This window comes from Schistocerca gregaria, chromosome 2 (genome assembly GCF_023897955.1).
Source record: "Schistocerca gregaria isolate iqSchGreg1 chromosome 2, iqSchGreg1.2, whole genome shotgun sequence".
NCBI lineage: Eukaryota > Metazoa > Arthropoda > Insecta > Orthoptera > Acrididae > Schistocerca > Schistocerca gregaria.
The window spans coordinates 62,836,753-62,853,247 of record NC_064921.1 but is presented as its reverse complement, the minus strand read 5'-3'; the positions used below and the strand labels follow the sequence as shown (position 1 = coordinate 62,853,247).

The 16,495-nt window shown below is 45.6% G+C and overlaps 1 protein-coding gene across 1 annotated transcript in view; it reads right to left on the bottom strand.

Moving 5' to 3' along the window:
- The window catches only part of LOC126336328 (elongation factor G, mitochondrial), a 92,509-nt gene that overhangs the window by 69,751 nt on the left and 6,263 nt on the right, over positions 1-16,495 (bottom strand). Inside the window, exon 4 of the mRNA XM_049999892.1 lies at positions 10,122-10,326. Coding sequence (XP_049855849.1) covers positions 10,122-10,326 — 205 coding nt within the window. The remainder of the gene's footprint in view (positions 1-10,121; positions 10,327-16,495) is intronic.

Below are 16,495 nucleotides of genomic sequence, written 5' to 3'. Positions count from 1 at the left end.
CTGCAATCATGAAGCAACAAGTGAATAAAGTGGCACAGACTACGGTAAACAACTGGTTACTGAAGTTTGGTATTCAGGACAATAATTACAGACCATGGCACCAACTTTATTTTGAGTTGATTGAACAGTTATGATGCTATCTATTGCAGATGCAGAAGCTCAGAACTACACCTTTTCACACTCCCACCGGGCCTCTGTCAAATGGGAGAAGGGAATGTGTACATCATACTGTTGCCAAGATGTCAAGTTGTTATATATACAGCCACTACAATGATTAGGATGTTTACCAGCCATAGGTCACAGTTGCTTGCACTTCTAAAGTACACAGTAGCATTGGACTTTCACTATACAAAGTTGTTATACAGTAGAAAGATAGCAACACCTTTTGAAGTGAATAAGTGTAAAATTAGGAAAAAATGGGAAGATGGTGAAGTTTTTGAGGCCATTATGGGAGGTTTGGAAATGGACGAAAAAAGTAAATATGATACCGCTCAAATGTCAAGAACAAGTGGGACAAAATGTTGACAAATTACCTGAGTACAAAATCAGTCAATGGGTTATCCTAGTGAATCCCTGTAGACCAAAGGGTATATCAAGTCATAGAAATGACTTCACTTGCGAATGTGAAGTTACAGTTATTAACAAAGCTTCCATTGTTCATGTAGGGTGCATCAAGCTTAAGAGAACTGTGGATGCTCTGCCATAAATACCAGTGTAGTTACCAGTGAAGGGAAGGGAAAAAATGGGAGTTGACAAGCAAGATGTATGCAGAGTACCTGGAGCACCCAGATTACACCAATAGATATCTGCATCTAAATCTAGATATATCAGCAGGGCATGATAAATGAAGCAGTTTTATGAGTAAAACATATGATGACTGTGCTACTATTTTATTGTAGTGGTGTTATGCTGCATTTTGTTAAGTTCTGTGATGGGTGTTTAGTTTGTAAGTGAAGGGGAGCATGCGACAATGATATGGTGGTAGTATGGTAATGAGTTGTGTATGCCCACCTTTGTGAGATGGGAGGGAGAATGATGCAAATTCTTTTACCCCAGATGGTGTTACTGTGGTGTCTTCCGAAGATTGAGGTGACAAAGCTAGGTTGACAACTTGCAACACAACCACAAGAAACAGCTGTCACTGTAAGCTGCATTGATGAAAGACTGACACAGCTATAGCCACGTCCACAAACATTTTGCTTCGCCACTGCATCCATTCATCTACTTACGGCTGAGCACCAGGAAAACTTTATGTTATTATCTGGTAGACACTGGGTCTGACGTAAGCACATCGCCAACAGACAGAGGTATGTAACTTAAGGACAGTTTGTTTGTTCACCTCACAGCAGCAAACAACGTATGGCGGTTGCAGCAAAGATGTGAATTTAGGTTTTCATAATACTTTGTCATTGCACATTTGTAGTGACGGATATGCTGGGACCAACCTTATGAGCAGATTTTCTGTATGCATACAGTAACACCATCAATGTTTGGTTGGCTCGACTCAGGAAAGGAGAAGAAATGGCTACTGGGTTTCTAGGAAAATTCAGAGAAAGAGGAGGCAGTTGGGTATAAGTGACAGAGGTGGACCAGCGTATGGACCTGCCCACACAAATGCCGACCACAGTGGCACATAACATTATTCATCACATAAACACAGTACCAAGCCCTCCAGTCTCCTTTAGAGTGAGAAGATTGACAGCAGCAATTTCATGTGTACAAAGGCTGAGTTCAAAAATATGTTAGAAAAAGGAGTGATATGAAGATCTGACAGTGCATGAGTCACCTTTATGTCTAGTAAAAAAAAGGAGAGAAAGATGGAAGTTGGAGGCCTTGGGTGATTACAGGGAGTTGAATGCTTGCACAATACCCAATCGATATCCATTGTCCAATATTTGTGATTTTATGAATGTACTAGTGGGAGCAAAATATTCCAGCATCATGGATTATCAAAGGGTGTATCATCAAATACTGGTTGCAGACACGGACATACTGAAGACAGCTGTCATTACACCTTTTGGCCTCTTAAAATTTTTACGTATGCCATTTGGCCTTAAAAATGTGGCTCAAATGTGGCAATGTTTCACTGATGAGGCGTTATGAGGATTAGACTTCACCTTTGCCTGTCTTGACAACATACTGATGTTTTCAGCAACATATAATCTCCATGAGGTGCAGCTTAAAGTAGTTTTTGATAGACTATGTGTAGGTACAGGAAGATAATTAATGAAAATAAGTGCAACTTGCGAAAAATCCACACAACGTACCTGGTTCACACAGTTTCAGCAGACAAGATCCGCCCATTGGGAGAGAAAGCAAAATTTATATAACAAACACCTCGGCCATTGGATTTGCGACAGTTATGAAAGTTCTTAGGTGCTGTAAATTTTTACTGACGACATCTGCTGGGAGCAGTTCCTTTACAAGCACCACTCTCAGAAGCGGTGACAGATCCTATTACCAATAAACATCACAATCTAGATTGGACACCCTGCATGCAGCAAGTCTTTGAACAGATAAGGACAAGTCTGAAGCAAGCGGTTTTACTAGCCCATCCTGAAAGAGACGCAACACTACCTAAAACAGTAGATCCAAATCAGCCAGCCATTAGAGCAGCATTGCATAAAGTGTCTGTTGGGCACTGCCAGCCATTAGGGCTTTTATAAAAAAAAAACGCATGGAAGCACATGGGAACTGGTGTGTGTAAAACCGAGAACTGTTAGCAGTACATGCAGTAGCCACCAGAAAGATCGCTGGAGGCGCACATCGGCATTGCGCGTCATTGACAGTAATTGCCGCAAGTAAAGTCCCGTCCACCAGAGGGCACGCGTGAATTCGGCCGCGCCCTCTGCCAGCGGAACAACTCAGGCAACACGGGCTGTGCCCAGTCAGTTCACATCAGGTAGGTCTAGCAGACAGTTCCCAGTCTACACTAGGTGAAGTGCGGCGGAAACATGAAACGTGTTACTACACAACTGGCGACGAGTAGGGCCGTTCTTTCGCGTGTTGGTCGTTGTTCCGCATTCGCAGCTTATCCATGGCATGGAGGATTTAGTGCGAGTTTTGGTTGAGCAGCAGACGGCGCTCATGGCAACCATGAAACAAATGCTCCCGGCGTTGCTCTCCACGCAGTCTGCTCCAGCGCCGTTCCTTCCTCCCTTTCCCCCGTATGCAAGACGGCGGAGGATTGGGACGCATATGAACTTCGGCTTCAGCAGCATTTCCAGGTGTTTCATGTTGCCGATACAGAGGTATGTCGTACTCTTTCCTTGTCTTGGATATCTCCCTCTGTATCAAGTTTTGTGGCAGCTAGCGACATTGCAGGAACCTTCGTCCTTGTCTTTTGATGCATTGTGTTCACTGCTGTCTTCATATTATCGCCGCCGCACACATGTTGTGGCGGCTAGGGTCGAGTTCTATCAATGCAAGAAACAATGCAGGCGTGGGCCGCTACACTGCGTGGTCTTAGTCGCAAGTGTCATGTTGTCATGGAGCAGTCGTGAGAGTCGTATGCCCACGTTGTGGTGCGCGACGTCATTATTCGTTCAGCCCCTGATCGGGAGGTCCGGCAATGGGCCCTGCAGTTGGAAGACCCTTCCCTTGAGGAAATCTTGTCTATTGCTCACACCGCAGGTCAACAGCTGGAAGTATGGTGCGGCATCGCGGTGGTTCAGGGTGGCATTGCCGCGTCCACTGTGACCGGGGTGGACAACATGCGAGCGGTACAATCTGGTCGTTACAGCTGCTCCTGCACGGCGCGTAAACAGAGTTCCGGCCGCCGGCCCCTGTTAACGTCCTGTGCGTTGTTCTATATACATCATGATCGGTCAGAGTGCCCCCAGCGTTGGGCCGTTTGTCGCAAATGTAATAAAAAAGGACACATTGCTAAAGTTGGCCTTTACCAATACCAGAGGTTGGCCTTCGGAATATCCAGTACCCTGGCGATATTTCAGCGTTATCTTGAGCACGTGACGTCGACAATCCCTCATTGTATTAATTACCTGGACGACATAATTGTCACAGGCCGCAGCACGAGGAACACTTGCACAACCTTCGAACCCTCTTTCTCAAATTCAGGTCCGTGGGCCTGCGTTGCAACCTGCGTAAGTCGAACTTCTTCCAACCGTCCATTGAGTATGTGGGATACACCATCTCTCGGCACAGCGTCCAGCGGCTAGGAAGTTTGGTCCAAGGTATCGTCGACCTTCCACAGCCCGCTTTGCTGAAGGAGTTACAAGCTTTTTTAGGTAAGATGGCCTATTACCACCGGTTCATTCCCAGGGCTTCCACCATAGCCCGCCCCGTGTACTGCCTTCTGCACAAGGGTGTTCCTTTTGATTGGTCGCCTGCATGCGAGGGAGCGTTCACCTCACTGAAGGGCTTCCTCATGTCAGTGCCTTGTTTGGCTACGAGCAGGCCCATTACTCCCAGGTGGAAAAAAGAGGCTTTGGCCATTATCTATGCTGTTACCAAGCTTCACCCTTTCTTGTATGGCACGAAGTTTCAGTTAATCACTGACCATAAGCCATTAATATCGTTATTTGGCCCCGCCTCTCAGATTCCGGATAGGGCGGCCCACAGACTGCAGCGCTGGGCCTTGTTCCTCTCTAAGTACCATTATGACATTCATTTTCGCCCTACCGACGCTCTTTCCCATCTTCCGGTGGGCCCGGATCCTAAGTTCGATCGGGAGGAGATTATGTGTTTTCATTTGGATGTGGCGTCCTGCCATGCAGTTGATGGCTCCCCGATCACTAGTTCTAGAGTCGTCAGGGAAACGGCAGGTGACCCGGTTCTCCAGCAAGTAGTTCGCCTCGTACAGCAGGGGTGGTTGTCCCGACCTCCAGGTCAGGCCTCGGACCCTCTTCATAATTATTTTGTTCTACGAGACCGCCTCTCAGTCTTGGAAGGAGTTCTCCTTCTGGCTACCAATGATACAGTTCCTCGTGTGGTTGTTCCTGAAGTTTGCGGAGGGAGGTCCTCACGTTATTACATGAGGGGCACTGGGGTGTTTCCCGTACTAAAACCTTGGCTCGCAGACATGTGTACTGGCCTGGTATTGACAGAGAAATTGAGCACTTGGTGGCTGCCTGTTCCCAGTGTGCAAGCCAACAGGTGTCACCCAGGTCATCGTTCTCTTCATGGCTGCCTGCAACCCAGGCATGGGAATGTGTTCACATAGATTTTGCAGGCGCTTTTCTCAATGGCTTTTGGCTCATTGTCATTGATGCTTATTCCCTATTCCCATATGTGGTTCGCTGCTCCTCAACCACTTCGGAAGTTGCAATCCAGGCACTAGCAAAAATCTTTTCTGTGGAAGGTCTGCCAGTAACCCTGGTATCAGACAATGGACCTCAGTTTATTTCGCAGACCTTCCAAGATTTTTGTAGGCACTTCGGTATTCGGCACATTTGCTCTCCCCCCTTTCATCCAGAATCGAATGGGGAAGCCCAGCGCATGGTGCGCACATTTAAGAAGCAGATGAAAAAGTATGTGCACGAATTTCCTGCGGAGGAGGCATTGACGTTTTTCCTGACGGCATACTGGACCACACCGATGGGAGAACGCAGCCCCGCAGAGCTCCTCCACAGGTGTCAACCTAGACTCTGCTGCACCTCCTCCGGCCTGGTCCTCGCCAGTCTTCACAAAATGGGGTACCCGGCTTTCCACCGGGTATGTTGGTCTGGGCATGTGAGTTTGGTCACAATCCATGTTGGATACCGGCGGTGGTCCTGCACCGCAACGGCCGCCGGCTCTACACCTTGCAGGCGGGTGACCAGGAGGTATGCTCTCACAAAAATCAACAAGTCCACACTTGAGCACCCACCCACTGACCCCCCCTCGCAGACCTGGTTTCTTAGGAGGCTGGTTCACCTGTGGTCGTCCCTTCCCCATCGTCCTCACCACTGGGTCTTGCCCCTCCCGTGGCGGACCGTGATCCGGAGTTCTACGGCTTGTGGCCCGTTCTGTTCTGATCTCCGGTGGTGGGACGACGGAGGCCTCTTCGTGTGGGTCACTTCTGACCGTATTCGAAGGTTCCAGCTCGAGGGTTGGCAGATCCCGCGACTCCAGCCTTCCAATGGATGTGGAGGTCATTGCTACTGCATGACAGTCCACCTTCCGACGCAGTGGATCACATTGGCTTCACCCCCCGAAGGAGGAGGAGTGCAGTAGCCACCAGAAAGACTGCGGGAGGCGCACATCGGCACGGCGCATCACGGACAGTAATTGCCGCAAGTAAAGTCCTGTCCATCAGAGGGCACGCGAGAATTCGGCCACACCCTCTGCCGGCAGAACAACTCAGGCAGCACGGGCCGTGCCCAGTCAGTTCACATCGGGCAGGTCTAGCAGACAGTTCCCGGTCTACACTAGGTGAAGTGCGAGGGAAATGTGAATTGTGTTACTACAGAATACAAGGCAAAAAGGCACTTTTGGCCTTTGGTGATGGTTGACCATTTTCAGTGTTCACATATCACAAACCGCTCTGCTTTGCGTTCAGCAAGCATACAGACACTCTGTCAGTTAGGCAGTTCAGACAGAGTACATAAGCCTGTTCACCATTGGCTTATATCGTGTAAAAAGGAGCAGGGAATATTGTATCGAACTATTTCTCAAGTGTTGCGGCGAGAACCAATTCTGTGGATTATGCGAGGTGGGCAAGAGAGTAAAGAGAAGACATACAACTTCACGTTTTTTGGCAGAGTACCTCCACAGGGTTGAGACTGCAGAAATGTGTCAGGAAGGTGATGAAATTAAAATATATGAGATACCTCACAAGAAAGACATAGACTGTTCATTTCTGAACGTTTATGGTGCGAGATATTCAAAAGCATATACAATTTGGCTCACCCAGGTACATGAACAAGTTGCTGATGGAATGCTTTGTTTGGCCTGGAGTTAGGAATAAGTGTTGAAGGTGGACACAGGCATGCTCTGCCTGTCAACATTGTAATGTGGGATGTCATGTGAAAAACCAGTGGGGTACTCTGATGAACCATCTGGTCGTTTTGAACACGTGCACCTCAACATCTTTGGTGCCTAAACATTACTGTTATCTGCTAGCAGCAACTGACAGGCTTACAAGGTGGGCAGAAACCATATCAATTCAAGACATATCAGCAGAGACAAAGTCGAAATTTCTTGGTGACACAGGTAGCAAGATTTGGATGCCCAGTACGAGTCATGACTGACTAGGATTGTCAGTTCAAATCCTCATTATTTTTTGAACTGATAAACATTTGTGGACTCTGATGTCACCATAGAACAAGTTATCATCCAGAAAGTAAAGCAATGATAGCAATGGCGCAGAACACTTAAAGTTGCATTGATGTGCCATGGTGACAGTTGGTCTCCTATAGGGACATCCTCCTCTAGCATTACTTTTCCTCAACAGTAGTAGTCAATACCAGTAATATTTTTTGAATTTTGAACAGGTCAGTATTATCTCTGCTGTTTATCTGAAAAAATTCATATAATTTTATACACAATATGTTACATTTCGAGCTAAAATTTATGAAAAGGAATTACTTTTCTTTCATTGCTACAACTGATATATACTAGCTATGAATGTACACTCAATTTTTTTCCCCTGAACACATTTGACACAATTAAAATTTCTATTATTAATTATGCAATCAAGTACTGCTTACTATGTTTATTTCTGGATTCATTTATGTAATAATAATCGAATGTAACAGAAATTCATTCGTCAAGAAAAATTGTAAATCCTTTGGAATAGTGTTATTACCACAGAGTGAAGTAGTAGTAAGCATGCCTCTGATGTGATTAGAGGCATTTTTTGTATTTGGGCAAACATTGTAATTTCGGCTTTGTTAATGTGAAAATTTAAGAGACTGTGTGATATATTAAAATGTGAGAAAATAAATTAATGTACAACGATGAGAACCTAAAATGTTAGAATTTCAGCTTCAGCTTGAAGGATCAGACCCCTAGACAAGGACAACTGGAGCTAAGAAACTTCCTGGCAAATTAAAACTGTGTGCCGGACCGAGACTCGAACTCGGGACCTTTGCCTTTCGTGGGCAAGTGCTCTACCAACTGAGCTACCCAAGAACGGCTCACGCCCCATCCTCACAGCTTTACTTCTGCCAGTACCTCATCTCCTACCTTCAAAACTTAACAGAAGCTCTCCTGCAAACCTTGTAAAACTAGCACTCCTGAAAGAAAGGATATAGCGGTGACATGGCTTAGCCACAGCCTGGGGGATGTTTCCAGAATGAGATTTTCACTCTGCAGTGGAGTGTGCGCTGATACAAAACTTCCTGGCAGATTAAAACTGTGGGCAGATTAAAACAGTTTTAATCTGCCAGGAAGTTTCATATCAGCGCACACTCCACTGCAGAGTGAAAATCTCAGTTAGAAAACTGGAGCTAAGTCTACAAGAAAAGGATAAGTAAACTAAAAAGTCTATTGTAATCTTACTCCTGTTAAATTTTCAGAAAAGATTTTACCATAGTGAACGCTAGCAGCAATGAAGTAGGAGAGGGAAGATTACAGTCTACAGCACTGCCACTGGTGTTATTGGGTCTGTGCACTGTTTTCAAACCCGACCTAGGGGCATCCACAGCAGAGCTTCCGCACGGAGAAGTCTTGCACCTTCCTAGTGAGTTCTTTGAAGAGTGTAAGAGTTAGACTGGCTTACTGCATTTATTGAAGGGGGGTTAAAGAACAGCTGGCTAATCTCCAGCCACAACAGCTGAAATGGCATGGTGACACTCCATTTGTGCACAGAGACTTAAGCAAGTGTTCACACGTGGTGTTACGAACCAACACAGTAAGAGGCCCATTGCAGACTGGACTTTATAAAGTATAGCAATGTAAGGCACACACAATGAAGCTCCAGGTTTACAATAAACCGGTGCTCCGTTAGTCGATCGAGGCCTGCTCATTTACTGCTGGTAGACTTAAAGCATGAAGACGTACAAGACTCACAGCGGAATATGGTGCCAGAATAGGAGCAAGCATCTTCCAGAACAGCAAATAAATCAAATCTGGTGGAAGATATGGCAGCAGAAGAACAAGACACAAAACCAGTGATTTATAAAAGGGCAGGTCAGAAGGTCCGATACATTTTTCCACACATACCTGGAACTCCGCTCTACTGGGAGAGGGCTGCGTGGGAAAGGGAAGATATACAAAATAAATAAACAGTTATGCACAGTTCAGCAGTCAGCATAAAAAAACAATAACTATTTGAATGCTGTTATTCTTTGCCTTTGATGTTCCCTTGTTTATTATTCGCTTTTATGTTTTACAAGAAAGAGAAAGAAAATTGTATGTTCTCACATGTGCACATAAGAAGTTATTATTTAATATGATGTTAAGTAGCAGCCAAAGATTTATAAAGTCTATACCTGTAGAGCCCTAGTTGCCTGGTTAAATTTTATACAACTCACATGTAGAGGACTTCCCAGAGGTTTCCAGTTAATGATCATTTTGCAACAACAGTCATTCCCCTTATCACTACATAGCACATCTTGAAGTTAATGTTCTTTTTTAATACACATTTGTACTTCCCTACAACCCAAATGGTTACACCAAGAGCCCTATTCTATATGAAACTCAGTGTTCTGCCATTGCATCCTACAGTGTTTGCTGAAACATGAACAGGGGCTATGCTTATGGAGGATGCAGCACTACAATTACTGGTTAAGCCCCTTAGGGGAGGAAGAGGATGGTCATAGGTTAGACTCGAAATGCAGAAAGAGTAATGGAAGTAGCAGACCATGGTGAAGTCTCAGGGGCACATGTTCATTAATCGCATATCCACGAGTGTTGTGAGCATTCTGGGGTGATCAATTGTGTTCCTAGTGATTTAACTCTTCCTTGATAACAACAACCTCCACAGAACTGTATGCCAATAAACTGATGAACTACATCACTCACTGAATTGTGTTTACAGATAGTCAACATAAGAGTAGTAATAAAACTGACAAGAAATTAGATGAAATATAATATAAAAAAATTAATAAAATGAACTATGCAATAAGTTTTCAAGGCATTTTTTCTGTTTAGTGTTTCTGAAAACAATTACAATGCGGATGAATTCAGTACAGCTATCTTTTTATGTTGCGGTCTTGTTAGATAATTACCTTATTTACCTTATTTGTGAGAGAACTCTGACTGGATTTGCTCCCATCCTGTCAAGTTTGTTTATAAACGCGATGCAGGGTACACTGTAACGTTTCATTTGCCTGTTTACAGTTAGGGTCTGGCTCTGCACGCCACCTACAGCACACAAGACCAGTATTGCCCCATCAAGAACTCTGAGGGCACGTTCCACTTCAACAGTAAAGTCCACGTGACCTATTAATCAGCAAAAGGAATAAATTGATGATGAATATAAAGGAAACTGGATAATAAATTATATACAAGAAAGTGGGCTACATTGTTGCATGTGTTATTACAAGAAACAAAGCTACACTAATTTGGATAATATGACCCATACAATATTTTGAGTTCATTCAAATTGCATGAACTAAAGCCAAGAGAAGAAAATCTGAACTCAGAGAATTGTAAAACAAAGGCCACTGAGTTCATAATTCTTTTAAGATTAGTATTAAAGTCTCCACAAGCTGTGATTCTCCATTTACGTCAGATATGCTTCATTAAAGTTGTTTCTAGCTGCTAAAAAGCATAACATATTTTCTGTTGGCTGGCTGCTACACATCATAGTCATCCAACAGGGATCAGAGGCATGATAATCATACACGATGAGATCAGGACTAACGACGGGCACTGTATTGTTTCCCTCTTGAGTTGGCGTAACTTCTGGGTTACAGCATTTGTGATGGGTGCACCATTCCACGCCACGATAGTGGTATTGTGGCAGATATGCTGCCCCATATTCATTTTTCATTCTCTGATGAATGTCTACTAGTGTTTGGCCTTTGGCTGCCAGGAAAAGACTAATAATACATTGATCCTGTTTGAATGCATTTGGTAATAACGTTACCATAGTTAACACTTCTGCATTTACCGCATGCATGTCAGAAAGATACAAATGCCACACTAATCTCTTGCCTCCAGGTTTGTGCTTATATACTCGTATCAGAGTCATGCTATTATGCATACATGCCACAACACACTAAAACACTTCTTTTTTATTGCCTGTTACAGATCAGCTTGATAGCCAAAGGAGTTGCCTTTCTTCTGCACTTTCCAACCTAAACAGAATAAGAGTACAACACCTAAGGCATTCATGCAATAAAGCAGTTATAGGTGTAAAAGATATATCATCTTCATCTTGAACATACTATGAAAGAATTGAACATACTATGAAAGAATGACCCAATAAAACTGGTTGTAGGGAACATTGATGCCCCAAAGAGAGATTCCTTGAAAGAAACCTAAGAAAAGGTATTTCACGCACAAAAGAATTTGGAAGATTGATTTAACCACTTCCCAATTCTTGAGTGTTGCTTATTAATCTGGAACCCTTACTAGTTAATGTTAATGCTGGACTCGGGGAAGATTACAAGAGCTGCACAGTTTGTCACTGTCATTTTGTAAGTGCAAAAGCATAATGGAAATAGTAGCTGATGCTACAAGAGTTGAGTTTTCCCTCATGGAAGTGATTGATGTTCAAATTCCAATACTGTGCATGCCAAGAACAGCCCGGCAACATATTACTTCGCCTACACAAGTCTCGCACGAAACCACATGACGAGAGAAACAAAAATACTAGACCTCATATGCAGTATTGGTGACATACTTTCTCCCCATGTACCATTCATGAATGGATGGTTGGTTGGTTTAAAAGAGGGGGAAATGGACCAAAGTAAGAGGTCATCCATCCCTTGTTCCAAATAAAACAATGCCACAAGTGTGAGAATAAAATAAACGAGACTGACAACTCAAAAGAGAATGAAAGGAAAAATCACAACAACAATGAAGGGCAACAGACATCTAAATGGACAAAAGGCGATAAGAAAACCAGAGAAACAGAAGAAATTGGGTGTAGAGATTAAAACAAAAAAAGCTGATTACCATGGCTGGCTGACCATGAGAATAAAAAAGGAGAAGGTAGCCACTCTGCAACACATTAAAACCTAATCCCTAGAAGCACTAGTGTGGAGGACACAGAGGGACAAAAGACATGTGCTAAAACTTAGATCAAATGATAAAACCCACCCTCATGAATAAAACATAAAACTAAATCAGCCCATGAGGCGCTGTCAGATAAAGTTAGCAGCACTGAGACTGGTAACCCAAGATTTTGTCGCTGGACAGTCAAAGTGGGACAGTGCACCAGAACATGGGCCACTGTGAAACGGGTACCACAGGAGGTAACCGTTGGTCACCCAAGCATGTCCAATGAGGAGCCGGCAGAAGACAACTGATTCCCTGTGAGGGCCCGCATGGAAGTCTTCCACACATTCTCCTTAATGATATGCAGTTTGTTGTGTGAACTGTTATGCCATTCCGTCTCTGAAAGACCTTATGGTGTAAGTCAGAACACAGGACAGGTTCAGAGATGCCCATCTCCAGAAGCAGTTTCCGCGTAGTCTGTTTGTCCACCCTGCCAGCAAGTTCATTGCCTGGGATGCCAGTGCGTCCTGGGATCCACACAAACACCACTGAAAGACAGGACCGGTCCAGGGCATAGTTGGATTCTTGGACGGCTACCAAAGGATGCCAAGGGTAGCACTGGTCGATAGTTTGTAGGCTGCTCAAAGAGTCAGTACACAGAAGAAACAATTCCCCGAGGCATGAATGGATACACTGAAGTGCGTGAGAGATAGCCACCAGCTCTGCGGTGAATACACTGCAGTCATCGGGCAAGGAATGCTGTTGAAAATGGCATCTGTGGAGTAGGCAAAGCCAACATGACCGTCAGCCATAGAGCCGTCGGTGTAAACTACTTCAGAGCCTCGGAACACATCAAGAACAAGAGGAAGTGACAGCGGAGAGTGGCAGGAGTAAGTGAGTCCTTAGGGTCATGCGTCAGGTCCAGACGAATTTGCGGCCTAGGTGTACACCATGGAGGTGTATGCGGACGGACCTGGATGGGAGGCGGTAAAGGGAAGGACTCCAGTTCAGACAGAAGGGAACACATGTGAACTGCAATTGTTAGCCCTAACCTGGGCTGCCGATGCGGGACATGAACAGCCATGGGTGGGAGAAGGAGACGGTAATTCGGATGCTCAGGAGAACTACGAATGTGTGCAACATAACTGGCAAGCAGTTGTGCACATTGGATCTGCAATGGAGGGACTCTGGCCTCCACCAGGACACTGGGCACCGGACTCATTCTGAAAGCTCCCATCGCAAAGCGGACACCACAGAGGTGCACTGAGTAGAGTAAATGCAACGCTGAGGGCACCGCCGAAATGTAAACCAGACTTGCACGGTCAAGGCGAGGCTGAACAATGGCTCTGTAGAGCTACAGCAGCATAGAGTGATCTGCACCCCAGTTGGTGCAGTGGACGGCATTGAGGAGGTGCCAGCACTTCTGCTTAAGATGACAAAGGTGAGGTAGCCAAGTCAATTGGGTATCAAGAACCAGTCATAAGAACCGATAAGGTAAAGTTCTGGTTCCGGATGAATGGTACGATGCCGACAGAAGTACATTACACATGACTTTGCAGCTGAAAACTGGAAGCCGTGGGCTAGAATGATGACTGCACCTTGTGAATGGCTCCCTATAAGTGCCACTCAGCAACACCAGTACTGGAGGAGCAGTATGAAATGCAGAAGTCATCTGTGTACAGAGAAAGTGAGACCGATGGCCCTACAGCTGATGCTAGACCATTAATAGCCACTAAAAATAAAGAAACACTCAATACGGAGACCTGCGGAATGCCATTCTCCTGAATATGGGGGGAACTATGGGACGCAGCAACTTGGACACCGACACTATGGGGCGACAGGAAATTCTGGATAAAAATCTGGAGTGGGCCTCAGAGACCCCACCCATATAATGTGGCAAGAATATGATGTCGCCAGGTGGTGTCATACGCTTTGCGTAGATCAAAAAAGGCAGCAAACAAGTGTTGGCATCTGGGAAAGGTTGTTTGGATGGCAGACTTGAGGGACACAAGATTATCAGTTGTAGAGTGACCCTGGCGGAAGCTGCCCTGACATGAAGCCAGTAGGCCATGTGACTCCAGAACCCAACCCAATCCAACCCAACCACTGACACACCATATGTTCCAGCAGCTTGCAAAGAACGTTGGTGAGGCTGATGGGCCAGTAGCCAACCACATCAAGTGGGTTTTTACCTAGTTTGAGCACCAGAACAATGGTGCTCTCCTGCCATTGTGATGGAAAGACACCATCGCCCCAAATCCAGTTGAAAATGACAATGAGATAGAGCTTGTAGTCAGACGAGAGATGTTTAATCACCTGACAGTGGATCAGATGTGGCCCAGGAGCTGTGTCAGGGCAATGTGCAAGTTTGCTGAGGAGATCCCACACTGTAAATGGGGCATTGTAAGGTTCACCGTGGCCTGTAGTGAACAAGAGGACTTTCCTTTCCATCGCGTTTGCGTCGGTACATATCACGCCATTGATGGTAACGCCAGGGACACCTGTTGGGGTCGGTACCCAAAAAGACTGATCTTCATCCAGACTTGGGAAGGTGACATCTGGCACCCAATGGTCGACACATACCTATCCCAACTCTCATATTTCCGTCATTTTATAAGCTGGTGTACAAAGGCACAGAGCTGCTTAAAATCTATCAGATGCTCTAGGGAAGGGCGCCGCTTATGTCACTGTAGAGCTTGCAGACACTCTGTAATTGCCTCAGCGACTTTCAGCGATCACCAAGGGACTGTCTATCACTGGGGGCACCCTAAAGAGCGAAGGATTCCTTTTTCTGCCACAGAAACAATTGTGATTGTCTCATGCTCAACCATCACATCAATGTTACCATGTGGGGGAAGAGTCAACAATGACATCAGAGGTGAAAGTTTCTCAGTCTGCCTTGTTTAAAGCCCATCTGGGCAAGCATCCGTGGGCCTGATGCTGGGGCAGTGACAGGAAGGTGGGGAAGTGGTCACAACCACACAGATCGTCATGTGCTCTCCAGTGGATAGATGGGAGAAGTCCTGGGCTGCAAACTGATAAATCAGCGACCTATTAACTACCTCGAGCCACATTGAAATGTGTGGCGGCCCCAGTATTTAAGAGACAAAGGTCAAACTGGGACAATAAAGTTTTGACATCTCCGCCTCAGCTAGTAAGCACAGTGTCACCCACAAGTGGTTGTGGGCATTAAAATCTCCCAAAAGTAGGAAAGGTTTAAGGAGTTGATCAACCAGTGCAGCTAATACATTTAGGGATACTGCACGATGTGGATGGTTGGTTGGTTTGGGGAAGGAGACCAGACAGCGAGGTCAACGGTCTCATCGGGAAGCACGGGGAAGGAAGTCAGCCGTGCCCTTTGAAAGGAACCATCCTGGCATTTGCGTGGAGCGATTTAGGGAAATCACGGAAAACCTTAATCGGGATGTCCAGACGCGGGATTGAACCTTCGACCTCCCGAATGCGACTCCAGTGTTTAACCACTGCGCCACCTCGCTCGGTCCACAATCTGGATGAAGATATACACTGCAGACAGTTATTTCCCGCGTAGTGTGAATTCTTACAGCCACAGCTTCAAGAAGGGTTTGAAGGAGCACAGTTTCACTACAGACTGAGTTTAGGACATAAAACACAAACTCCACCTGACACTCGATTACAGTCACTACAGTTCCTGTATTATACTTTATAGTGGTGGAGTGCAGGAGCTCGCATTGCCGGGAACCAGGTTTCCTGGAGGGCAATGCAGAAAGCAAGTGTAAAGCTTAAAAGCTGCCACAGCTCAGGCAGGCAGTGGAAAAAACTGCCACAATTCCACTGGAGGATGACATCATCGTGACTGGGAAGGCATTGAACATTCAATGAGGCTTTTTGCCTAAGCAGTCTATATCCATTGTGTCTGAGGGTCCGGTCACATCCAGGTCCTCAGCCGACGCCAGAATCTCCACCCATCCGCAGACGCAGAGCTTTTAGGTAGCGGTGGTGTGGGTGTCACCACAAGTTCCTTGTTATTGGGGGTCTTTTTTTCGATTTCTCGAGCCGTTCCTTGGGTTTGCCTGGCTGGGAGGACTTCACTGAATCAGTCTCCGGGACTGAGGATGACCGTCTTTCCTATTAGAAGAAACATGGGAAGGGAGTGACCCAAGGTACCCCTTCATGGTGAGAGGAGCCGAGGAAGCCTTACAATTCTCTAGCTCAGAAGTGGGGACTGAAATCCCTGATGGATGGGGGATGTTGCTCCTGAAGTAGGTGGTGCGGGACCAACAGGGAGGGAAGTGCCCCCCACTTCTCAACGGGGCAGGTGTAGTCTCCCAGTTCTGAGAGGTGACAGAAATTTGAGGAACTGATGGAGCGACAATTGTTCTTGTAGCAGCAACATGTGAGGTGGTCATGGCCACATGATGTAGGCACTCAAATTTCCTCTTAGCCTCAGTGTAGGTCAGTCAGT